Here is a 27,086-nt window from a genome sequence, read left to right as displayed (position 1 = left end):
TTTAGAAAGTTCCCTAAAGTCTTTTTGCCCTCAACCCTCTCGTCTGATGAAAGCATCTACCTCCTACGTTTAACTGATTAAACCAGCCGAGGGCTTGGAAGAAGAGTCCAGCACGTCGTAAGTAAGAGTGAATCCAGGTCTGGAAGGCCGCAAGCGTTTGAGGCGTCCGGGCCCTCTTTAAGGGAAAGAGCGCTAAAGTATGAACACAGAATTAGCCAACTGGAATATTTGGGGGGTATTTATGTGCAGCGGGAACAGCGATCACAAATTACAGACATTAAAAGAACTGAAAAGGGCAGCCCGGGTGGCTCAGCAGTTGAGCACCTGCATTTGGTCCAGGGCGTGATTCTGGAGACCCGGGATCGAGTTCCACGTCGGGCTCCCTGCATGGAGCCTGCTGCTCCCTCTGCCTGGGTCTCTGCCTCTCTCTCTCTCCTCTCTGTTTCTCATGAATGAGTAAATAAAATCTTTAAAAAAAAAATTAAAAAAAATAAAAGAATTGAAAAATACCATGAACATCACTAAATATTATCATCATCGGAAATAAACTTCCTAACTCCTCTTTACATGCTTCATCTCCTACAAATCTTTGTCCATGCACTCAGATTCCCTCTTTTACATGATTGCAGATTTTAATATTTTTTATAGAGCAAATAGAGATAAATTTAATTTTTTTTCTATAGCAAAGTGGGTTGGAATATTTATTTATTTATTTATTTATTTATTATTTTTTAATTATTATTTTATTAATTAATTAATTAATTAATTAATTTTTTATCATTGATGGCTTGGGAAGCATTCGTTCACCTTGATAACGCAGGACGGGAGACGCTGCATTTCTGATTGCCGCCCAGCTTCCTGCTCAGGCGGCCTTGTTCAGAGGGAATCTTTGGGGAAATTCGCCTTTTGGGTTTCACGTGCCCTGGTTTCAGAGAGGCCGGAGCCCCCACACGCGGCCACCGATGTCCCTAGCTGCTTCCTCTCGACTCTGCCTCCCTACCCGGTGGGCTGCCTTGCGGTGAGAGCCGCGGGGAGCGAGTGGGAACTGGGACGCGCGAGGACTTAGAGGCCCGGGCATTGGATCCGCAGCCGTCGGGAGGCCGCTGGGTCAGGTGGCCGCTGGGGTCCAGACTGAAGGAAGTGGTGGCAGCCTGCTTGCAAACCCGGATGACCTCCAGGAGGGGGAAGCTGACCGAGAGGCCCCCCACCCCGCCCTCCGTGCCCCCCGCGGGCCTAGGGCTGATGCTCCCTGGGCACCGGCTAGTGAAGCCGAGGGTCGGAGCCCCCCGGGCTCTGCGGTAAATGTGCCCTTCAGGCCGCGTGCCCAGGAAGCTGGCACTTGCCACCGTTTCGCTCTTTCATCGCCAAATAATTTTTCAATAAACCCCTAGGAATCTTTTAGTGAATGTTTTTTTTTTTGCTCTTACATGAGTCTTTTTGGATTTTCAGAAGTGATTCTCTTCCTTTACTCCATCCCAAATAGGGCGGGATCTCAGATGACCTACACTTGTACTAAAATGGATTTTAAAATAGGTTGTGCCAGAGAGCGATTGTGTCTACGGTCTCACGGTCACGGTCGGATCGAGTGATACGGTGATGAAATGCCGCGTGTCCTCCATTCCTGAGTGTCGTTTGTGACCGTGCCGGGCTCGGGCCACGTTCTCCGTGAGGGATGAAGGGCCGCTCGCAGGCGGGTCAGGGGACGGTCCTCTCTGGGAGAAAGCGTCCCCGTCCAAGGTCGCGGCCCGGCCCAGAGGCAGCCTCCACCCCGTGCCCGAAGGGCCTTCCTTTCAGCGACTTGGTCCACCTCGAGGGCCATCCCGGCCTGGTGGCGGCTCGCTGGCCTTACTTCCTGTGCCCGGTTGGCTCCCTCCCAGCCCCGCAGATCCTGACCTTAAGACCCTGCTCCGTCCGGGGCCTGCACGTACCCCTGTCAGTCCCCTTCCCCGGGACCCGCCGAGAAACTCCGACAATTTTTTAAGCAGCACAACCTTTTTCGTAAGAGCTTCTCTGAGGATGAGGATGGAGATAATTTATAAGCTGTGACCCTGTTTCAGAAACGTTCGTGTTGAAAAGCCGAGCGGCTTCCGTTCCAGGAGACGCACCCCCAGAGCCCGTGAGAGCCCCCTCGCGTGCTGCGTGGCCGCCTTGGCTGTGACCGTGACCCGAAGCCACCCGAAGCCTGTCACTGCAGCCGCGGCCTGGACAAAGGTCAGAGATGGCTCCTCGCCCTCCTCCCTGCAGCTCCTCCCAGCCCTGGCCCCGGCCCCGGCCGTGCACCTGCCTTCTCCTGTGTGCGCCCGAGCCTTGCCCCCCACTCACCCCCCGCCCTGCAGACGGGCCATCTGCACCCCAGGGAGTCGGTCCCCTCCGTGGGGCCCTGCCCGCGAGTGGCCTGCAGGAGGGACCTCGCCGCCGGCGCCTGTGGACCTAGAGGTGCAGGCCGGTCACCTGAGCCCGACCCCCTTCCCCTCCTCGGGCAGCCGCCAGCTGCGGGGGGGCTCCCTGTGGGGCTGTTCTGGAGCCGCCCCCCGCCCCGCACAGCTCAGTCCCCACGCGGCCTTCCCCGCGGTGCCCCCTGCTTTCCGCCTGCGCCTCACTGCCTCGCTGTTCCCCTGCGGCGTGACCTGTGGCGGTGGGGGCGACCTACAACAGGTGGGGGCGACCTACGGCAGGCCTAGCACACTGCTCCCACAGCCCCCTGTATTCCTCTCGTGTTCCGCCTCCGAACCTGTCGTGGCCTCTGCCCTCAGGTACTGGTGGCCCACACTGCAAGGCCTCCACTTAAACACAAGGTCCCCTCCTGGGTGAGTCGGGTCCCCCCTGTTCCCCCTGCATGACACCTGTAGCTCCCCTGCAGCCACCATAGGTGCCACGCTGCGCTTGCTCTGCCGGGTCCAGGTGTCCAGGTGTCTGTGCGTCTGTGCATCTGGGCCTCTGGGCATCCAGGTGTCCATGCATCCAGGTGTCCGTGCGTCCAGGTGTCCGTGCGTCCATGCATCTGGGTGTCCAGGTGTCCGTGCATCCAGATGTCTAGGTGTCCATGCATCCAGGTGTCTCGGTGTCCATGTGTCCACATGTCTGGGTGTCCAGGTGTCCATCTGTCTGTCCATCCAGGCGTCCAGGTGTCCAGGTGTCCATGCATCCACGCATCCAGGTGTCCATGCGTCTGGGTGACCGAGTCCGTGCATCTGGGTGTCCGTGCATCCGTGTATCCGGGTGTCCGGGTGTCCGTGCGTCTGGGTGTCCAGGTGTTCAGGTGTCCATGCATCCAGGTGTTCATGCATCTGTGTGTCTGGGTGTCCAGGTGTCTGTGCATCCACGCATCCAGGTGTCCATGCGTCTGGGTGACCGAGTCCGTGCATCTGGGTGTCCGTGCATCCGTGTATCCGGGTGTCCGGGTGTCCGTGCGTCTGGGTGTCCAGGTGTTCAGGTGTCCATGCATCCAGGTGTTCATGCATCTGTGTGTCTGGGTGTCCAGGTGTCTGTGCATCTGAGTGTCCGGGTGTCTGTGCATCCGGGTGTCCAGCTGTCCGTGTGTCTGGGTGTCTGGCGGTCCGTGCGTCCGGGTGTCCGGGTGTCCAGGTGTCCATGCATCTGGGTGTCCAGTTGTCCAGATGTCCAGGTGTCCAGGTATCCAGTGTCCATGCATCCAGGTGTCTGGGTGTCTGGGTGTCCATGCATCCAGGTGTCTGGGTGTCCATGCATCCAGGTGTCTGGGTGTCCATGTGTCCAGGTGTCTGTGTGTTCAGGTGTTTGTGCATCTGGGTGTCCATGCGTCCACGTGTCCGTGTGTCCAGGTGTCCATGCATCTAGGTGTCTGGGTATCTGGGTGTCCGTGCATCCAGATGTCTGGGTGTCCAGGTGTTTGTGCGTCCGGGTGTCCGGGTGTCCATGCATCCGGGTTTCCAGGTGTCTGGGTGTCTGAGCGTCTGTGTGTCCAGGTGTCTGGGTGTCCGTGTGTCCATGTGTCCAGGTGTCCAGGTGTCCAAGTGACTGTGCATCCGGGTGTCCATGCGTCCATGTGTCTGGGTGCCCGTGCATCCACGTGTCCAGGTGTCCGGGTGTCCGAGTGTCTGTGCGTTTGGCTCTCCGTGCGTCCAGGCGTCCAGGTGTCCGGGTGTCCATGTGTCCAGGTATCCAGGTGTCCGTGCATCCGGATGTCTGGGTCCGGGTGTCTGTGCATCTGGATGTCCGGGTGTCCATGCATCTGGGTGTCCCGGTGTCCGGGTGTCCTGGTGTCCAGGTGTCCGGGTGTGAAGGTGTCCGGGTTTCTGTGCGTCTGGCTGTCTGTGTGTCCGGGCATCCAGGTGCCCGGGTGTCTGTGCGTCTGGATGTGCAGGTGTCTGGGTGTCCAGGTGTCCAGGTGTCCAGGTGTCCATGTATCTGGGTGTCCGTGCTTCCAGGTGTCTGTGCATCCAGGTGTCCGGTGTCCATGCGTCCATGCATCCGGGTGTGCAGGTGTCCGGGTGTCCGGGTGTCTGTGCATCCGGGTGTCTGGGTGTCCACGTGGCCATGTGTCCGGGTGTCTCGGCGCCACGTCCTCAGAACCGTTGCTGGCGCTGCTGGCGGCTTGGAAAGTGGCCGGTGGCCGCTGAGCAACTGAGGAGAAGGGCCGAGCCCTGATGCACCCTCCAGTGTGTGGGTGTGCACCGCGGGCGGGTGGGGGCGACCCCGCTGCACCTGTCGGCCCGGGGAGCCAAGGTGACGCCGCTCTGAGCCCTCAGTGCTCCTCTCCAGCTACCGACGCAGAAATCAGTGACCAAGGTGTGCACATGTCTGGAGGTGGGGAGAGGGCAGGGTGTGCACCCACATAGCCCAGATGTTCGGTGTTCGCGAGACATCGCCGTATGACTCTTGTTTGGGGGGTATTATTACGCAGTATTGATGTCAGATTTTGGTGGCCCCGATCTTTCTTGATGAAGCATGATTTTCATATTGACTTTCTCTTTATACTAAAAGTATCATCTTACATCTTTAGGTGGACAGAGGTTAGAAGTTGGCTCTTCTTTTATTAGGATTTTAATTCAGAATTGTTAGTGTCATTATAATGATTCACTATATGAATCATTCCCATAAGCCAACATTATTATTTGGGATCACGTAATGTGGCAGGTATGATTTCAGACTTTTTTCATTTTTGAGATTCTATTTTAGGTCTGGCACTTAGACATCGTCGATCTAAGTCCCCGGCAACTTTCATGATTGCCCTGTGTGCTGTCCTGCGGCGTCCTGTGCTATCCCTAACCATTACTGTGGCGCGCACGTATACTACATAAAGCATGATCCGTTGCGTTTTCAAATCTCCCCGCAGGCAGTGGTGGGAAGGAGGGCTCTAACTGGCCTGGGAAAGCCGGTCGGACATTTAGTGAACCAGTTGTTAGACCACTGGTGGCTTGAAATCAGTATGATTGGGTATTTACACAACACAAGTTGGCAAATGCTGCGTAGCACCGCTTTTTCTTTCTCTTTTTTAGTTTTTTTTTTTTTCCTTAAGAATCCGCTTCATACCACAGAACACAGTCTTACTCATTTTTGTATTTAAATTTCTCAAAAATGTCCTAAAATCTTTAATAACTCCTTGTTTTACTATTAGTTTTTCCTTTAATCAATTTATGGCCATATAAATTGATATAAGGTGCTTGAAGTTTTATGCTTCTTATATCTTTCTGTAGATTGTAACTTTAACCCACGTGTTATTATCCTTTGTATTGCTTGGTACTTGTCACTTGAAATTGAACTTTCCTGGAATTATTATTACTGTACTCAAATTTGCTTAGCATATCGTTTTCTGTTCTTTCACTTTGACACTTTCTGTACCGTTTTATTTCTGTTCCATTTGTTATAAATAGCGTATTTTAAAATTTGTCTTTCTGCCTCTCTACTTTTTAAAATCAATCTAAGCATCTGTTCTTTTGGAAAACAGACACAGTTTTTATCACATTTTTGGATTTGTAGAGGGATATGCCCTATGTCTAGACTTACTACTGCCACTTTACTTTGTATTTTTTACTTAATTTTTTCTTTTTCTTCCTCCACTGTCTTCTGTTAGATTACTCAAGTTTTCTTAGCCTTATTTTCCTTTTTTTTTTTTTTTGGTTTGAAAATTATAATGATAATGTTATATTTAGGTTTTTTTTCCTGCAGTAAACTTTTATGTTGATCTTCTGCAATTAATCATCATGAATGTGTTTCACATTCTCCAAATAAAATAATAATCTTAGCATGAGTTGACTTCCTCTTCTTTTCCCACACCATTTCCCACATGGAGATTATCTGTACTTTTCCCTCCACAATCGCTATTCGGGAAAGTGCGTAGTAGGTCAGTTAGTTGCCTGGTATTGAGGTTGAGCATGTAGTCACTGGAAAGGGGCACGAGAGAAATTTGGGTGGTTATATATACGTTTTATATCCATGTGTGTTACGGTTGTGGTGGTGATTTTAAGATATATACGGTTTTTATTTTTTTTATTTTTTATTATTTATTTATTTATTTATTTATTTATTTATTTAGTATACAGTTTTTAGAACCTGCATATTGTCTACCTAAAATGAGTATATTTTATTATGCTGAGCCTATACCTCAATAAAGCTATTTTTAAAAGCATGGAGAATGTCAGCAAGCAAGAAATTATTAGCAGGACATAGAGAAGGCCCGTTGGAGGCTGTGTCTCAAGGAGTTATGATGGCACATTTTTCCCCAGTAGTGCTTTATAGCTTGTGATTTGAAATGAGCAAAATCAAAGAAGCAGAAAGATGGAATGTGGAGGGAAGTTAGGGTGCTGGTTAGGAGTACGGCGCCCCACTGTGACACCTGCTGGATCGGGAAACAGGTGCAGCTAAGAGGTCGATGGTCGTGAGAAAGGCAACAAGGCAATTGCAAACCAATGAAAACAACCAAACCCAACACACTTAGTCCGTGTGCTTATCATACTCAGCTAGTGTGCTTTTATGTGCTGGAGGCACAGTGGACAAGGGAAACTGGGTTTCTAATCACAAGGATCTCACAGTTTTACAAAATAAATAAATGAATGAAGCGGGGAAAAAACAAACCATGTACTTTAGAAGAACAGTGCTTTTATTTAGGCCCAAATATAAATGTCAACCTGTTTTATGCTTCATATGTTTACATCTGACATCTTTTTATTTATTTATTTTTTGGACATTTTTATTTTCATAAAATGCATCTTCACACTATTATTTCACATTCTTTGGATCTTACATGTTCTAATGTCTTATATGAAAGAGTGTTTTTTTGCCCTATTTCTTAAGTACTAATATCTTTCTAGATTCAAATTCATTTTCCCTCGAACTTTGAAGATTATATTGTCTTGTAAGTACCATGATCAGATTCATTCTGCTCTCGTTTTTTAAGTGAGTTGATTTTTCTCCATGAATACTATTAGCATGGTTTTCTTTATCCTGAAATTAGAGAATCTAAGTTTAAAAATACCACATTTTTTGTCTGTCCTCTTTATGCCCTTCACCGTGAAAGCTGGTGTCTCTTTCCAACTCTATAGCATTCTTAAGAATCATTTTGTAATTATTTCCTCCTCTCCATTCTCTTTGCTCTTCCCGGAGTTCCATTTCAGTCCTATGTTGGAATTACTAGATCTGTCTTATAATTTCCAACTTTTTGTCCTTTTGTGCTCTAGTTTGGGAGAATGTCTTCACCCTTCCCAAGTGTTCTGAGTGCGGTACTTTTGGAAAGCGGGCTAGGGAAGCAGACCTCATTAGCTATTCCTAGACAGGTTAGATATTATAGCTGTGCTATTCTGGGCAAGCTGTCCATTGTACCTGCCCTAGAGAATTATACTAGCTGGCATTTTTCAAAAACACTTACACAACACATTTTTCAAGAAGACTTGCACCAAATGATTAAAAAAAGCATGTGACCATATTGCTACATGGAACTATGATCAGAGAGTGGTAGGAGCCTATATGCCACCCAGCTACATGCGCGCTTCATTGTCTTTCTTAGATGGTAAACTACATGAAGTATTTCTATATTCATTTTTTATAATACCATCTATTTAATTGATGCTTTTTTGAGTCATCATCATAACTACGGTGTCCAAATTTTGGACCTTAGTCCAAAACACCTTGTGTTTGGTAGAATAGATAATTTTTTTTAAAGATCTATTTATTTTAGGGAGACATGCATGCACGTGAGTGGGAGTCGGGGGGAGGACAGAGGGAGGGGCAGAAAGAGAATCTTAAGCAGGCTGCATGCCCAGTGTGGAGCTGGACCTCACCATGCTGCGATCATGACCTGAACCAAAATCAAGAGTTGAACGCTTAACGGACTGAGCCCCCCAGGCATCCCCTTGGTAGTGTAGACTAAATGGTTATGATTTGCTTTAGAAGCACTTAAGCATAATTAAGCAATTTGCCTTAAGTATTCCCCAAAACTCATTGTTTTTATTTTTATATGTATATATATATAAAATAGGTACTTTGTAAGCCTTATATGAAACAGTATTTTTAAAAGAAGAGACTTCTTACTTAATCATTTTTTTTTGTTGTTTTGATAAACCGTGAGACTTTCAGGCCCTGTTCATGTGTTGTGTGGCCTTTTGAGAGAATCACATACCAACTTCAGATCTTACATGAATTAATTTTTAAAAGTCAAAGTTGGGGCATCCCAGGTGGCTCAGCAGTTTAGCGCCACCTTCAGCCCAGGGCGTGATCCTGGAGAACCGGGATTGAGTCCCACATCGGACTCCCTGCATGGAGCCTGCTTCTCCCTCTGCCTGTGTCTCTGCCTCTCTCTCTCTTTGTTTCTCATGAATAAATAAATAAAATCTTAAAATAATAAAAAATTTAAAAATAAAAGTGAAAGTTGTACCCATGGTAACATAATCCCTTTTCTTAGCTTTACTACTGAACACAGATTGTTTAATGCAACCTCATATATTTGAAAATTTTATAATATCAGAGTCCATTGAAAACCGCTTAAGAGCAATTACTGAAAAAAATGCTAATATCCTTCATGATGGGACAAAGACATTTAACCACATCACCTTCTCGGCTATTTTCCGGTTGGGAATGATAAAGAGACTCCCCGCGAGTCAGAGGCCTGTTAACCTCAGCCTGCAGGTCGGATTTGCCGCCTGGCCTGAGCACGCTTGTCTGGCCGCCCGCCGTCTGCGGCCGCCTTCCCACGGTCACAGCAGGGTGAGGCAGCTGTGACTGAGAAGCAAAGACAGAGGCCGACACACTCACTCTCAGGCCCTTCGGGGGAGACGTTTGCCAGGCCCTGCTTCACGCCCCACGGCAGCTTTGTCCGCTCTTCCCTGCCGCTGCTTTCTCATCATTAGCACATGACACCCTTGCCTCTGAATTCTCGGAGGTCTTTGCTCGGGCTCTTTCCTCTACCAGGAGTGCTGTCTCTCTCTCTCTCTCTCTCTCTCTGCTTACATCTAAGATCTAGTCATTCTCTCAGATGTGACTCCAGGAGCATGTCCTCCATGAAGCTGTCTAATAAAAACAGAAAACCGGATTTCCTGGGTGTATCTCCATCATCCTCCCCCAGGTACTCTGAGGTCCCCCGCCTCCGTCTTGCTGGTGTTTGCTGGCGTACACCAGCACGACTCAGCACAGTTCTCCACCCGTGCCAGGCCCACCTCTTTCTGGTAGTTGTCCGCAGCTGGAGAGAACACTCATGCGCCAACTCCTCTTACTCTCTGACCATTCATGGCCCTGGACTTCCAATGGGCATGGCTCTCACGCCGTACTTACATTTGTCATTCTCCTGCTCACCCCAATGGCTGTTTCATATATTTTTTCCCGGTTCTCAACCCCTGACGGAGCTCCCTCCCCATCCTCACTCTCTGAGGGTGACTTTTTGTCCTAATTCACCTAGAAAATGGGAGCAGTAGTCGAGAACGTATACCGCCAAGCTGTGTACCACCCAGACGTTGCCTCTCCCTGACACTCAGCCGTCCTTCCTTCCATGACAGAGGGTGACCCGGCTGCCAGCCCACTTGTGCGTGAAATCCCATTCTCATCCTCACGTGCCTATTCAAGACCATGGCTCTGGCCCTGGTGCTCTGTGCCTCTGATGTCCTCAGTGTTTCCCTCGGCACGTAGACATGCTCCTATTTCCCCCCACCGTCTATTACCTATTCCCGCCCTCTTTCTTTTCTTTCTCCCTTTTGGAGCAGTATTTTGCAAAATATTGCCTGCACTAACATTTTACAAATCCCTTCCTCCCCCTCTCTCCTCCGCCCGTTTTGGGCAGGCTTCTGTCTCCATCACGCCCCTGAAAACACCCTTGTCAGCGTCACCCATGACCGCCATGTTATTGAGCCCACCGGTCAGGGCTCAGTCTGTGTCTTCCTTGGACATCCGCGCCTTTGACATGAGCATCACTTCTTTTCCTGGGTGTAATTGTCCTTGATTTCTAGAACATCACCCTCTCTGCATTTTCTCCCCTTTCACTGGTTTTCCCTTTGAGTTTCTCTTTGGTGGCCCCCTTTTTTTTTCTCTCTCTTTCTGACAAGTTAACATTGAAATGCCTTGGCCCAGGTTTGGCCCTTCCCTCTGCCTTTTTCTTGGTGATCTCAACCAGTGTAATGATTCCAGGCTCAAACCACTTTCCTGAACTCAAGATTCTTGCATCTAACTGCCTATTTGACATTGCCATGTGGATATGTACTAGACGTTGAACTCCACAGTCCAAAAGAAAAACTCCTGATCCACCTCCTCCCCTCAAAGTATCTGCTCTGCCCACCGTCCACCTTGCTTCATTTGGCAGCAGCTCCATTTTTCAGGTGCTCAGGGCAAAAGAGTTGGGAGTGTTTCTTTCTCGTATGCCTCACGTCCAGTCTGTTGGGAACCCCTGTTGGTTCCACCATAACAGTGTTTCCAGACTCCAGCCACGTGTCCCCATCTCCACTGCCATTCCCCACATCCCCCCCCCACCACATGTCACCCACACTCCCATCGTCACAGGACTCCTGCTTTTCACCTTGGCCTCCCAACACCTGCCCTGCCCAGCCTGTTCTTAACACAGGAGCCAAGGTAGGTCTTTAGAAAGGTCGATCGGACAGTGCTCTTTACCCAAGGTGGTATCCTTGGGGCACATTCCCTTGCTGCCTTTCCATTTTGGATCTGGTTTTATTCTCACTGAACTCCACCCTGACCACCTACTCCAAAATGCAATGGCATCCTTCATGCCTTATTCTGTGTTTTCTTTCCCTATATCACTTAACTCTCTCTAATAAAACATATAACTAACTACTTTTAAATTTTTTTATTGGAGTTCAATTTGCCAACATACAGCATAACACCTGACCTGCACCTCAGTGCTCATCCTGTCAGGTGCCCCCCTCTATAACTAACTACTTTATGTTGATTGTGAAAAGTCTGTCTTTCCCTCTAAAAGCAAGGTGATTTGTCCTCTGCATTCACTGATGTATCCCAAGGTCATAGAAATGCCTAGCGCATGGTGAGCCCTAAGTACGCTGAGTGCATAAAGGGCGGCGGTGCTGTCCTCCAGTCACTACAGTGCACATTAACGAGCAACATGGGTTCGCCCTCATTTTTAGCGTCTTTGAATAGGTGAATATGTTTACCAAGTTAACTGACGCTTAGCACTCTTTTTCTGCACTAAACCTTTAAAAATCCACCTTAAATATGTGACTCGGCAAGTGGATAATGAAATGAAATCAAGCAAAACGCAGGAGCGCTGTGTCAGGCGGTGTCCCCTCGCGGGAAGGACTGTAGGATGGGTACAGGACGCAGGGTGCGGGTGGTCGTTTTCACAGGTCACTCCAGCGTGGGGCCCCTCGAGCTGCCCAGCTGCGTTCATTTGCCCACCCTTCCCGACATCTTGCCCCGGGCAGTGACGTCCTGCCGCAAGCTCAGCGGCCACCCCACAGGGACACCCGGTCACAGGCTTGGAGGGAACAGCATCCCTGCTTAAGCTTGGTGAGCTGCTGGAGTGTAAGGCTGGGACTCGGTGTTTTTCTGCTCCTGGGTCCAGGCCCGCAGCCAAACAAAGGGCAAACCAAAGAGGCCGAGGCAGGCGCACGCACAGCGGTGAACACGGGCGGCAGGCCAGGGTCACCTGCTGCTGCCCTGGCTCCCCACAAACACAGCAGGGAGGCCAGAGGCTGGCTCATCCCTAGACCGGCCTTCTCAGAGCGTCCCTAACCTGGCCTCAGCCGCTTCTCTCCAACAGGTATTTTGTGAGTCAAACGAGATCATGGGTGTGAGCGAGCTGGTGCCCTGCTTCACACAACAAATTTGAAAGACGTGTCTTCAGAGTGTCCCTGGAGCAGTGGCTGCTTCTTATCGTGTGGGGTGACCGGCTGCCTCCTATCTGCGGGGCCTGCAGCCTCCTCCCCTGCCCCCGTGTCACCGCCACAGGCATGACCCCTGCCCCAAGCCCAGCAGCTCCCCTCTCAGAACCTCAGGGGCTTCGCTGGAGTCCGAGTCGTGTCCTTCACAGAAGGAGGTGGCCCGGGCTGAACGGGGCCACACGTAGCAAGTACCTCGAGAAACCCGAGGGCTGCAGGGAAGCAATACTCATCAGGGTGCTACGCTCGTTAATAATATTAGTTATATCAACTGTCAACCTGGATTCCTGGTTCAAGAGAAAAGATTGTTTTACCTTCTCAGGTTTCTTTGACTGCCCGCCCCCCCAACACACACACACATTTCTAGAAAAACTACTGGTCTGCATAATTAGCAAGTGGCAGGCTGAATGCTTCCAAAGCTGCTACAAAAAAACAGATCTGGGCAGCCTGGGTGGCCCAGTGGTTTAGTGCCGCCTTTGGCCCAGGTCATGACCCCGGGTCCTGAGATCGAGTCCTGCGTTGGGCTCCCTGCATGGAGCCTACTTCTCCCTCTGCCTGTGTCTCTACCTCTCTCTCTCTCTCTCTCTCTCTCAGGAATAAATAAATAAAATCTTAAAAAAAAATACAAATTCTTCGCTGCTGGGAAATCACATGCATTCTGTTGTGGGTGGCAAAGCTGTGATCGTCCCTCTTCAGCTGCACCGGCCTCTGCTATCAACAGTTTGCTCGAAGCTTTCTAGGTGGTTTCCTACTGTGTTGCACCTGCTTGGCAGGTGTGAGTGCCAGGGGCGGGGGGCAGAAGAAGTCCATGGGGCCACAGGTGAGACTGGGACCCCCACATGTGGGGTGATGGGCAGTGAAGCCTTCGCTTCTGCAGGCCTTAGTCCCCTACATCATCCCCAGGATTGCTCAGCCTGAGTCAGTAGCTACTTTTACTTGAACTATGTGGAGTTCGGGATACGACTCAGAAGGATGGAGGGAATTTAAGAGGCTTTGACAATTATGATAAAGAAGTTATGAAGTCTGGTGAAAACTTGAAACAGGGAGATGACACAGACAAAGAGGATTTTTGTAAGATGAGAGTAATAAGGAGGGTTCCCTGTAATTAAGATCATGCATACGAGTCAGATCATATGTAACAGGAGGATTCAATTTAATACGTTATTGTTGAAAAAAAAAAAAAAGCCATTCCTGGTGAATATATTCTTACAGTATCTTGTTTAATGCTTAGATAAATGCTAATTTTTTTCTTTCAAAGATTTATACATCATATATCATAAAGCGATCGTCCGGAAAATAAAATAGTTTAAATAATTGAATTTGCAGAACTTAATAGCAGTGAATGTTTATGTCAAGGCTGTGGCAGATTGTGATTTTTGCGGGGCAGTCAATAAATACCTACTATTTTGAAAGGATGGCACAAATAATTGTTTATATTTTATATATATCTTGGTTTTAATTTTTGCTTTGATAAAATGGAGTTGAATATGGGAGTGCGTAATCTTCACATTCTTCATTGCCTCGAATTAGAAAAACTAGAATTTGTTACTTATGAAATTCTTAAATCATGTTTTAGTTAACAGTGACTTATTTCAAAGACTGAAGACAGCTGTTCAATGTCTGTAGAAGTAGCTGCTTATGTTGTAAATTAAATTAACAGTCGGTAGTTTATATGAAACCAGGTAGTTGGTTGTTTCTGCTGTTTGCTAATATGCAATTTTGGAAATTGCCAATTCAAGAACATGCTATAGTGGAAAGTGTTTGGGCTTTGTCATCAGACAGGCCTGGTCTCAACTCCTTGAACTTGCTGTGGGGCCTGGGCAGCTTACCCAAATGCTGCTAACCCTACCCCATAGGATCATTGTGAAAATCTAATGTGATATATATATATATATCGAGAGAGAGAGAGAGAGAGAGAGAGAGAAAGAGACTAATAGAGAGCCCATGAAAGAGTAAGTGCTCAATGAATATTAACTTCCTCCCTTTCTTTCTTCTGCTAGTCCACTTGTGTTTTTAATGGATCATTCCTTACCCTGGATTGTATTGTAGGAAGTATTCTGGATGGATGGCTGCTGGAAACCCATTGCCATAGCCAGCTCTTCTTCAATACTTAAGGATTTACCCTGCATTGAGTAATGAGAATTTCGGTAAGAAAAATTAGATAAAGGTAGTATATGGGCTTTTCATAAAAGATCTCTTGAATTTCAGATACTTCATAATAAGTTATATGACTCTTCTCCAGAGACCTTAAGATGTCACAGATCCCTGTTCATGTATGGATTATTCTTATTTTGAAAGTAAACAGAAATAGGTCTTCTCACTAACACCCTGATGTGCTCTTCATGTCATTGTAAATGTATTATTTCACTTGCCTCATATTACTTTGTTTTTTGAATTTTCATCTAATCAATGAATTGCATAGCCTTTGAAAAGTCTGGATATTATTCATCTCTTCAGCATAGATTACATGAAGCACAGACTCTCAGTGGTTAAGGTGCCCTCTGAAACTGTAAAGGCTTTGACAGTGTGAAAGAGACAGGTGAAAGTATCAAAACTGAGAAATTCTAAGATAAGTAAATATGTTCCTAAATCACTGAGAAAAAAATTCTTATATAGCGCTTATTAGGATGGATGGTATAGGATATCTTTAGTTGGGTCTATTTTTATCCATTTTTTAAATGATATCAGTATATAATTAATTTGAAATTAATATATAAGTAATACCCCTGTCTCAGTAACTCATGTTATTAATCTGTGCTATATAAAATGTGTTGGACTATTATTGTCAACCACACACAAATAAAAAAATAAAAAAAAGAGAATGAACATGTGATGGAGAATTTAAAGGCAATCAAACAAATACATGCTGAACTGTTAAAAAGGAAAAAGAAAGATGGGAGGGAGGATAAGGATAATAGAAACAAATTAAGTGGTGATTTAGTATATATGTAAATTGCAAATATGTGAATTTTCTTAAAATTATCATCACTGAAATGCATCCAGAGTAGTACATATTAAAGAAATTTGCACCTAGGAGACAGAGCTGGAGGTGGGGAGAGAGCAAGAAGGATAAATTCTGGCTTCACCAATTCTAATAAAGAGCTTGATAAATTTACCTTTTGGAATCTAAAACTATGATAAAATACTATTTTAAATATCATTTTTTAACTAAAAGAGTTTTAACCACTTTGCCTGTGATTATATTTTTCAGAAACCACATTTGAGAAGTACTTCCATCCAGTGCTACTTGTGTTTACTTCTGAACAGTCATTTTCTAACTGAGGCTGGCATTCATGTCTTCATTTTGGGGTGAGTTTATCTTTCAGCATAACTATCATCAGTTAATGACCATGGTCATTGTTCCTCAGTGTCTTCTTTACTAAACTGGTTTATGTTCAGTTTGCTTAAATCTTTAGGGAGTAACTATTTGGGGTACGATAGAGGGCAGATTATGGGGACTCAGAGGAGGTTTGGTCAACACTGAGCATCTCTACATTCTGGTAATTCCAAATGAGTGTTATACATAAGTTGGACCTCTTGGCATTTAGCTAAACTCGGAAATCCGTTGGTTTTTTTTAAATTTTTTTTTCTTTTTATTTATTTATGATAGTCACACACAGAGAGAGAGAGAGAGAGAGAGAGAGGCAGAGACATAGGCAGAGGGAGAAGCAGGCTCCATGCACTGGGAGCCTGACGTGGGATTCGATCCCGGGTCTCCAGGATCTCGCCCTGGGCCAAAAGCAGGCACCAGACTGTTGCGCCACCCAGGGATCCCCGGAAATCCGTTCTTTATTAATAGCTTAGATGACTTTCACAGCAGTGAACAATAGACACTAGGGCTTGTCTGTGTTACTTTATCTACCTCTAGCACTGAAATCTCCCATCCTCTGAGCCCTATTGTACTTCAGTTTGAAATGTTTCTTTTTTTTAGGCCTTTCGTTTTTCCTCCTAATAAACACTCATATGTTTCCATGCCTGTTAACCTTTTTCTTCTTTCTTAGATGCAGCTAATACACTACACAATTGGCCCAAAGCACCCAGCCTGTAGTTACATAATATGACCCTCTGCTCAGTTTCCCCTGCTCATGCCTTCCTGGTGTGGGCATCCGTAGATGTGTGCAGGTGCATCTTCCTCACAGGGAAGCCTAGCGTTGGCTCTCTCGCTTCCATACTAGATCCACTAGGGAGCAATTGTCTTTCCTCCAGCTTGAGGAATCATTCTGCAGACACTGGGTCAGTGTATGAGTCTTTTGTCTCGATGTTAAATTTCAGTTTTACTGAAAGGAGTACGTATATGACCATTCAGACTGGACTGGTCTCAGGCCTGTAATATTTATGAAGAGAGCTACTGCTCACATGGTCACAGTGTAAGCAGTGTGTGAGGGGAATGTTTAATCTGGGGCAGAGAATATTTACTATCAAAATCTGTGCATGAAAAAGATTATTGCTTATTTTAAAAATTTTACCTATTTGTTGGGCTTAAGCGTCTGAGGGAACCTCCACTTAAAGAAAACTAGCAATTCATTCAGAAGCATATCGAGCGCTGCCACACATCAGATGCTGTGTTTATTCCATTGTGATAAACTGTACCAGGTTATTTATAAGTTATCCTTCCAAATTAAGTTATTCTCTAATCCTTGTAGGTCAGTTCTTAAGTTAGTCTGAAGTGGCAAGGGTGGTACTGGATGTTTGGTGCTTGTATTCACCTACAAGTCTGTTGAATGCACGAAGGGAAGGATAACACTTCTCTTTTCACGGATCAAAATAAAAAAATCCTGATTGCTCTTGCCAGTGGCATTCATCAGGCATGTATTGTTGTGCTCATTCAAAATGTTTTTTGCTCTTTGGTTTTGCTTTCAGCTGTATCAGCGCAGGTCTTCCCAAAACAGAGGCAAATTGGCAGGACGTGATACTTGATTTGGAAAAAATTGACAATCTTATTCAAGTGAGTACTCATTTTTCCATAAACTATTTGGTATGATTGCTAATGGTGTATGCTTCTCCCCATGTTAATGAAATCTCATTTGAAACGATATTTTTGTAGAAATTCATGAGCCCGGTAAAGCCTTAAGTGAAATCTTTTGCTTAAAATTTTCAGATCCTAATTGTCTTTAAAACTCAATTTATAAGTGTCCTGGTATGAAGAGCTCTCTATCACCCCAGGCCAGAGACTCTCCCTTCTCCAACAAAGAAATGGGGCAGCTTGGCATGGCTCTTGTAAGGAGCATGGGCTGACCCAGAGAAGAGGTCTCTTCTTGTGGCTAGAAAACCCCCTCCCTCACCCAGAGATGCCAGCTGGCCTACTAATGAGGGAAAAGAGAAAAGGGGCCCCACTGATGACTCTGGCCAGGGCCACTGCCTTCCACCACAGGGATTGTCGCAGCAGGGGCCAGTGGGAGTCCCAGGGGCACCAGGTGTATCAAGCATTTCGAATTAGCACCACAAAGACTCTGAAAGCCATTGGAACCACAGCATACACACGGAAGTCTGAACCTAGACCTACACAGGGTGGCTGCATGCTGATACAGAAGATTTAAATGGAACCAGGTCTTTTGGCATAAAGCTAAAATACCAGAACACAGCTGAAAAGCACTCATTATACTAAGAAGCAGGAACACCACAACTTGACTGAGAAATGACTCTGAAATAGACTTTGAAATGGAGATGGATTAGATGTTGGAATTATTTGACAAGGATTTTAAAGCAACCATCATAAAAATGTGCCAACAAGCAATTACAGATACCCTTGAAACAACTGGATGAAACAAAGTCTTAGCAAAGAAGCACGATATGTAAATGGAACCAAATGGAAATGACAGAACCGAAAAATACAATAACTGAAATACAAAACAAACTGGAGAGATTCATGAGCAGAATAATGGCTATGACAGAGGAAAGACAGTGAACTTGAATATAGAGTAATAGAGAGAAAACACACTGAAAGAAAAAGCCTCAGGGATCTTTGGGACAATTAAAGATCCAACTTAAAAAAAATTTGTTTTTAATTTATTCACTTGAGAGAGGGGGGAGAGTGGTGAGCTGGGGAAGGAGGAGAGCAGAGGGAGAAGGACAAGCAGACACTGCACTGAGCGTGGAGCCTGATGTGGGGCTCTATCTCACCACCCTGAGATCATGATCTGATCTGAAATCAAGAGTCAGACACCTAACTGACTGAGCCACCCAGGCACCCCAAGATCCAGCGTTCTGAGTATTAGCATCTCAGATGGAGAGGGGAAAGAGAATACAAGTAAAAGACAGAGATTGGCCAAGTTGATAAAACACAAAGCAACATTTCTCTGTCTACAAAGATTTCACTTCAAACACAATGATCTAAGTAGGTTCAAACTGTGAAGAGAAAAGAATATACTGTATTATAAAAGGTTGAAGAGTGTTCCCCCCCCCCCACTAAAAATTCATGTCTACTCGAAACCTCAGAATGTGACCTTCTTTGGAAATTGGGTCTTTGCAAGTATAATTAGTTAAGAAGAGGTCCTACTGGGGTGGGTTGGGCCCTAACTCCAATGACTGGCTGTCCTCATAAGAAGAGGACAGGATACTGAGAGTGACAGGGAAGAAGGCCATGTGGGATTGGAGGCCGCTATAATAGCCACAGAAGGCCCAGGATTGCCAGGAGTACTAGAGGCTTGGGAAAGGTCAAGAAGGATTGTTCCAGAGCCTACAGAGAGAACTTGGCCCTACTGACATCTTGACTTTGGATCAAGCTTCCAGAGCTGTAAGAGAATAAACTGTTGTTGTTTTAAGCTCTGGGAAGCTGATACGCATACAATAATTTAAAAATCAGCAGTGGCTCTCTTAGTATCAGACAAAGTAGACTCCCCAGCAAGTAAAGTTACTAGAATCAAGAGATACATTACAAAATGCGGAGAGATTAATCCACCAGGAAAATGTGATCTTAAATGTGTACACATCAAAATACGAAATGCAAAAACTAATCAAACTGAAAGGAGAAAGAGGCAAATTCACAATTGTAGTTGAGGACTTTACCACCTCCTAACTAACAAGTGGGATGACAAGGCAGAAAATCAGAAAGGATACAGAAGAACTGGACAACGCAGTCAGCCAAGGCTACCTCATTTACACAGATGGAACATTTCACCCACCAACAGGGAATTCTTTTCTTTTTTTTTCAGGCGCCATTCACCAAGACTAAACATCATGGACCATAAGACAAAATTTAACAAATTTATCAGAATTGAAATCATGCAGAGTATGTTCTTTGACCACAGGGGAATCAAGTAGCAATCAATTATATAAATACCACAGGAAAATCTCCAGACACTTGGAAATTAAATAATAGACTTCTAAATATTCCGTGGGTCAAAGATTAAGTCCCAAAAGATATAAAAAAGCACATAGACCTGAATGAAAATGAAAATGAAAATACAACACATCAAGATCTGTGGGATTCAGGTAAAGCATTCCTAAACGGGAAATTTATAAAACGAAATAGTTAGATTAGGAAAGAGGAAAGATCTCAGAACAACAATATAAGTTCCCATCTCAAAAAACTGTAGAAAGAAGAGCAAAATAAACCTAACACAAGTAGAAGGAAGGGAAAAGTAAAGATAGAGCAGAAACTAATGAAATTGAAATCAGAAAAATAATAGAGAAACTTAATGAAGCATATGCTCATTATTTGGGGAAAGAATCAATAAAACTGATAAACCTCCAGAAAGCCTGACAAAGATTAACAGAGAGAGGACATAAACCATTGATATCAGAACTGAAATTAGAGACTATAGCTGTAGAATCTGCAGACATTAAAGGATAATAAAGAAAAACTTGTAAACAACTTTATTCTCTAAATTTGACAACTTGGAGGAAATGGACCAATTTCTCAAAAACCACAAACTACCAAAATGTAATGAAGACGATGTAAACAGTCCCCAAACTGCTATAACCAGCAAAGACACTGAATTCACCATAAATAAGCTCCCCAGAATGAATCCCCAGGCCCAGCTGGTTTCATTGGAGCATTTTACCAAACACTTGCAGAAAAATTAACACCAATTTTACAATCTCTTCTAAAAATAGGAGAGGGAAAACTTTCTGACTCACTTAGATAAGTATTACCCTGATGCTAAAACCAGGCAAAGATAGTATCAAAAGGGAAAACAGCAAATACCTCTAATGAACTTAGATCCAAAAATTCTCAATAAACTATTAGCAAATTAAATCTGCCTGTGTATTAAAAGAATTATATACCATGACCGATGGGCTTTATTCCAGGTATGCAATATTGAGAAATTCTCTGTAATCCACCTTATCGGCAGGCTAAGGCAGACTGTCATATGATCAGATCACTTGATGGAAAAACAGCATTTTAAGAAGATAGCTATTCCTAGTAAAATTTCTCAGCAAACAAGGAAAGAGGGGTAACTTTCTCAACTTGATACAGAGAATGTGCAAAAAACCTAGAACCAACATCGTACTCAATGGGGAAAGTCTGGATGTTTTTCCTACTAAGATTGGAAACAAGGCAAATATGTCATCTCTCACCACTCTTACTCAACACAGTATTGGAATTTTAGCAAAATTGCCAAGTCAAGAGAAAGAACTAAAAGTATGTAGATTAGAAAGGAAGAAATTATAAATCACTACAAGTCTTTTTCTGAGAGACGGTGCCAATAAGTGGCCGTACGTTATTTAGAGGGTGCTACTTAAAACCACAGTGACATCACAGTGTGCTTACAAGAATACTTAAATTAAAAAATAATAATAATGTTAGATGCTGGCAAGGTTGTGGAGAAACTAGATCACATATTTTTTATGAGAATATAAAATTCTACAGCTACTTTAAAATAGTTTGTTTTTAATTTTTAAAAAAATAATTGTTTTTTATAAAACAAAACATGCATTTGCCATATGATCCAACAGTTGCACTCCTGAACATTTATATTAGAGAAATGAAAACTTACGTCCACACAAAAACAGGCACATGAATGTTTATAGACCTTTATTTGCAATAGCTAAAAAGTGAAAATGACCCCAGTTCCCTTCAATGGATGAATTATATCATGGAACAATACTGAGAATTATAAGGAAATAATTACTGATACAACAAGTTGGATGGATCTCCAGCGTATTACTCTTATGCTGTGTGGAAAAAAGCCAATCTAGGCCAACTGTGGTACATCCATACAACAGAAAACTATCCAGCAATAAAAAGAAATGAGCTTCTAGACATGAAAAGACAGGGAGAAACCTTAAAAGCATATCCACGAAGGGAAAGAAGCCAATCTAGAAAGGCTACCTACTGTGGTTCCAACCATATGATGTTCTGGAAAAAGTAAAACTATAGATGATGTAAACACATCAGTGGGAAATTTTCAGGGGTGAGAGGAAAGGGAGAGATGAATACATGGAGCACAGGTGATTTTTATGGTAATGACACTATTTTGTATGAGACTGTAACAGTAGATACATGTCATTATGTATTTGTCAAAACTCAGAATACCCCACCCAAGACTGAATTCCAGTGTAATCTATGGAACTTGTTACAAATGCATCAGTACTGACTCATCAATTGTAATAGATGCACCTATTAATAATTAATAATAAGAGAAACTGGGATATATGGGAATATTTTCTACTTTCTGCTCGTGTTCTGGAAGCCTACAACTGCTCAAAAAATAGTCAAGTAAGTTTTGCAAAAAGCCAGTCTCAAAAGGTTATATGCTCTAGGAGTCCACTTATATAACATGCTTGAGATGACACAGGGATGGAGAGGAGAGAAGTGGTTGCCAGGGATTAGAAATATGTGGGGAGTGGGATGTGTGGTAAGAAAGGGGGTTTAGGCTCTAAAAAAGCAGGAGGGGGATTCTAATGGCTTTTGGAACTGATCCGTATTGTAACTGTGGAGCTGGTTACATGAATTTACACATCTGACGAAATTGAGTAGAACAGCACACACCCATTAGTAGTGCACGTAAGACTGGTGAAGTCCGAACGAGGCAGGTGCATTGTATCGTGTCAGCTTCCGGGTTGGGATACTGTACCGTGGTTATGCAATGGCGAAGGGGACACAGGATCTCTGGATTTTCTCTTACAATTATTGCATGTGGATCTGAAATTATCTCAAAATAAAAAAAATTAAAAAGCGTAATTTAATGTTTTCAGTATGTCGTTCTCACCATATCTAAAGCAAGGCATGGGTTTTCATATTTTCTAATTTTGTTTCCTTTCAGTCTATACATATGGATACCACTCTGTATACTGAAAGTGATGTGCATGTGAGTATAGTTTATGTTTTTCAAAATTGCTGTAGGTTCCTTTTTTCAAAAGTCGAAGAAGTGTATTTCCATGAATTTACCGAAGGATGTGTAGGATTTAAAAACTAAGTTTAAAACAACTTAGTTAAAAAATAAATAAATAAATAAATAAATAAATAAATAAATAAATCAACTTAGTTGTGTATCTAAACAACTTAGATATGTTGTATTTTAAAACAACTTCTGGTGTGTTCTGAAAACATGGGATCAATGAATTTTGTAAGTAATTTTTGAGGTTGTGGGACTTGGGGACGAAGAGCTACGTAGATGCTACTTTCATAACGGTACCAAATCAAAATATAAAACAGCCTTTTCCATCAATGTCAACCAAAATATGTTACACATTTTGTGATGCAATTAGATCATGATGCAATCAGATGCAAAAATCAGGTTAACTGATTCGGTTTTAAACTGTCCACCCTATCTGTTGTTTCCATTGCTGGAGTATATCACCACCCTTAATCATATTTTCTAAAATCGCTTAAAAGAATTCATGTCCTACATTTTGCATGAATCTCTACAATGGTCAGAGAGGGATTCTGGTTGGTTACCCTCTATGTGGGAAAAGAAATCAACACAACTCATAAAACCTATCAGAATTCGAAAATGATCTGGAACTTGTTTCAGTAGTACACTGACACGAATGATTGTAGCCACGTTGTCGGTCCTTCCCTCTGGATTGGCTGCTGCAAACCGAGAAACGACCCCTGACTTCTTCACCTGGTGGAAGACCGACTCTGTGCCGTGTGCGTGGAGAGCAGCGAGCTCACTCTCTATTAGCGCTCAATCAGAACTTCCCTGAAATAGAAGATTTTGCTCCTATGAGGATTTTCTTAGCTTTCACCAAAAACTAGGAAAAAGTGCATTCATCAACTACTTGGCTAGTGCTGCTACACATAAAAATTGTCTTCCTCCTTTGGCTTCAGCATGTCTTCTATTTTTTTTTTTTTGCATTTTTTTTTCAAAGAAGAGAGCAATTAACCACCAAAATTCAGCATCCTGAGGTTGCTCTTTTTTGCAAGAAGATAATGGTTGTGACTCTTGGATTATAGGAAGAAGCTGAGGCTGAAGTTTGGATTTAAACTGATTCAGCCACTTCCTAGCGGTGTTACCTTAGAAGTCACTAAACATTGCTGAACCTGTCTTATTTATTTATTATTTTCTCTGTCTCCCTGTCTGTCTCTGTCTATCGCTCCATCTGTCTATCTACGGCCAGTACCCACCCTTGTCATCCTGAGCAGCTGCTGCGGGACACACGGCATATTGCCAATGTCAGACACACGAGTGTATTCCTTCCTCCTTTATCCATCCCGTAAGCATTTGTGAAGCACCGGCAGGGCCCCGGCTCTGTCCAAGGCAGTGAGACAGAAAGTCAAACAAGTCATCGTCAAATCTCCAAACTTCGGATAATGCTTCTTTTAAGTTTACGCTTTTGTTAGAGTAACCATTGTGGGAAACATACTTTTGTGGTATCTAAAAGGCATCTTTCAGGGACGCCCGGGGGGCTCAGTGGCTGAGCATCTGCCTTGGGCTCAAGGCGTGACTCCGGGGTCCCAGGATCAAGTCCCACATCAGACTCCCTGCAAGGAGCCTGCTTCTCCCTCTGCCTGTGTTTCTCATGAATATATAAATAAAATCTAAATAATAATAATAATAATAATAATAATAATAATAATAATAATAAAAAGTACCTTTCTGATTGGCCAGCCCACGAGTGGGTAATACTGCTCCGTTGATCTTTCTAATACATTTCTTGGAATCACTTCTGCCTCTAGAACTTTGGAACTTGCAGAGAGAGCATGATCAGCACCTGTGCCTGTTTAAAATATCAACAACACAGTCTGATTCTCAAAATCCTTCAGTGCACTATCCATACAAATGTTTTGGGAGTCTCGGGCGCATATTATCACCCTTTCACAAAGAAGAAATGTTCTCAGTGAGAAAAGGAGACCTATTATTTCCATGTTTTGTAGACTTACGTTCTTTCTTCTGTATAATATGCTGTCCCTTTAGGTTGTTTCGTTGTCAGTTTGTCTCGGTTTTTATTTCAAAGCCAACAAAAAACAAAACCTGTGTCCTCTGTACATCTTCACAGTATTGTGTTTTTTTAAATAAAATATTTGGGTCAGCTTTTTTAAAAAATCAAAATTACATGTATATAAACATGAATAATGGAAATATTTTTTTTTTCCAAAATGATTCTTTGTAACTCTATTTTTAGCCCAGTTGCAAAATAACCGCGATGAAGTGCTTTCTCCTGGAGTTAGGTGTTATCTCGCTCGAGTCCGGCAGTCATCCCATTAAGGAAGCAGTAGAGAACCTCATCATCCTCGCAAACAGTGATCTGTCTTCGAAGGGGGTGAGTTCTCCATGAGTCCGACCGAGCCCTGGATTTGCCCGCGAGATGCCCGGTTGCTTTAGGTCTTGGCTAGAACGTCCCCTCCTCGGTGATGTCACCTCCGCGCTGCAGCCCATCCCGGGGCCTGTTCCCTCCCCCCCGCTGCCCCACCTGCTCCGGGGCTCTGCTCCATCCCCAGCCAGAATGCCTGTTTCAAGGGGCAGTTATTTTTGTGGGATTTTTCCCAGTGCTGTGTCCCAGCTCCCAGAACATGGCCTGGCCTACTCTAGACACTTAGTGCGTTGATGTGCAATGAGCCTATTGATGCTTAAAATACTCTCCTGGGGCGTTGCTCCCACAGCCTTGGTGGAAGGGCTGCACCAGGCTGCAGTGACTCAGCAGCACCGACGGCGGGCCCGGGCCCTGTCGCCGGGGCCTGATGTGCAGCACAGGGCACAGAAGCCGTGGGCAGGTGCACCATCAGAAGGGCTGTGGTGGCACGTCTGGGCCGTGCGGGCTGCCGTGGCCAACTCCCAGTGGGGCCGCACTCTGTGGACGTACAGGGCCCGGCCCAGACTGTGTGCCCAAGAAACGTCGGCAGGCCTGCCTTCCAAATGCTTAATGCACGTAAAATCTAATTTTGACTTTTGCTGGCACGGCCTTTAGGGTTCAGACGATCTCTACGTAGTTCATGTATGATGACTACGTTTGGAATATTCTAGTTCTCCGTGAAACTATTTGAATGACACCTTGTAGGATTCACCTAATAGTTCCAATCAACCGGTAACAGCTGAGTGAATACGGGGGGCCAGGCCCTGTGCTAAATGCAAGGGGGACAAAATGGAAAAGCCCAGAGAGTAGTAGTGTGAGAAGCGTAAAACCCCATGAAACCAGTACAATACATGATGCGATGAGAGGGAGAGTCTGCAAAAGTCGAGAGAGAGGGACCGATTAGGGCAGCCGGGAGAAGGCCTGGGTTCAGGAATGGCCTCCGGGGAGGCAGCTCCCGCGTGGGCCCGACCTGAGCGGTGGTAGCGAACAGCACACGTGGCACACGCGGAGAGGACAGCCAGTGGGGCGTCTAGCGGCAGGGTGTGCGCACGGGGCACGGCAGGAGCTCCATCTACTTAGGTCTGTCCTTAGGGTGGTGGGGCCGGCGATGGAAGCAGGTAAGTAAGGAGCACCTGTGGGAGGCCGCCAGGCCGGGCGGGGAGCTGTGGACCTCACACTCAGGTAGGGGACCTGAAAACTACTGCAGGGCAGCAAGCGGGAAGTCCCAGGTGTGATGGAGACGCCCTATTTTTCCAACGTCCTTAACCCATGACGGGGAAAATAAGCCTAAGTCAAATCCTTCGTTCTCTTTTCCAGTGATTCTTCCTACTTAGATATTAATTTGCCCAAATTTTGTATGTCTCGGGACCTCCCTGGATGGTTCAGATGATGAGATATTTCCAGCAAAGAGATGCCATTAGCCTTTCCAATCTGATCCTTTCTGTTTTATTTGTTAGAATATAACTGAAACGGGATGCAAAGAATGTGAAGAACTGGAGGAAAAGAGTATTAAGGAGTTTTTGCAGAGTTTCGTGCATATCGTACAAATGTTCATCAACTCCTCTTGATGGCAAAGGATCTGCTTCGGCATTTCTGCGATTAACCAGCGTCTTCCCACGGCTCGAAGGCCGTGAAACCCTCTGCAGGTCGTTCGGGCCGCCTGAACGAATTTTTCTAACGAGAAGATGATCCGGAATCTCGGGTCGGATGAACTCTTAGAAACTGAAGGCAGAAAAATGGCATCGAGGGACGTGTCCGTGAACTGTCCTCGTGCTGATTTTGTTCATTTATTCTTAATTTATTACCGACGTTGTACATATCTGTAGCATACTATAGAGCATTGAATAAAATCGTGTACATACATACCCAGTGTCCTTCGGAATTGCACTGATATTCACCCCTTATAAGAAAACGGGGGCGGGGGGGGGGCTCGTTCATGGGCGACGGGCGCATCGCGCAGCGCCTACCTCCACCAGTACGGAGAACCGTGTATAGAAAGCCCGTGATGGTAATGAGGTTTATATTTCACGCTTTCCCAAGTGTAGGTATTTTATTTTCACATTTTTTTTGCCGCGTTTGTATGATAAAAATAAGGAAAAG

At 44.9% G+C, this 27,086-nt stretch overlaps 1 protein-coding gene across 1 annotated transcript; it reads left to right on the top strand.

Moving 5' to 3' along the window:
* The first annotated feature begins 2,055 nt into the window (after nt 1-2,055).
* Nucleotides 2,056-26,849, top strand: IL15 (interleukin 15). The gene is given in 7 exon segments (NM_001197188.1): nt 2,056-2,211; nt 14,355-14,452; nt 15,517-15,614; nt 17,166-17,250; nt 22,514-22,558; nt 24,819-24,956; nt 26,444-26,849. Coding segments are annotated over 6 exon segments (489 nt in total). The 5' UTR covers nt 2,056-2,211; nt 14,355-14,440; the 3' UTR covers nt 26,555-26,849.
* Nucleotides 26,850-27,086: the final 237 nt, after the last annotated feature.

The sequence above is a fragment of the Canis lupus genome, chromosome 19 (genome assembly GCF_011100685.1).
Source record: "Canis lupus familiaris isolate Mischka breed German Shepherd chromosome 19, alternate assembly UU_Cfam_GSD_1.0, whole genome shotgun sequence".
NCBI lineage: Eukaryota > Metazoa > Chordata > Mammalia > Carnivora > Canidae > Canis > Canis lupus.
Note: the sequence above shows the minus strand (reverse complement) of the source record. Positions and strands in the feature narration are given on the sequence as shown.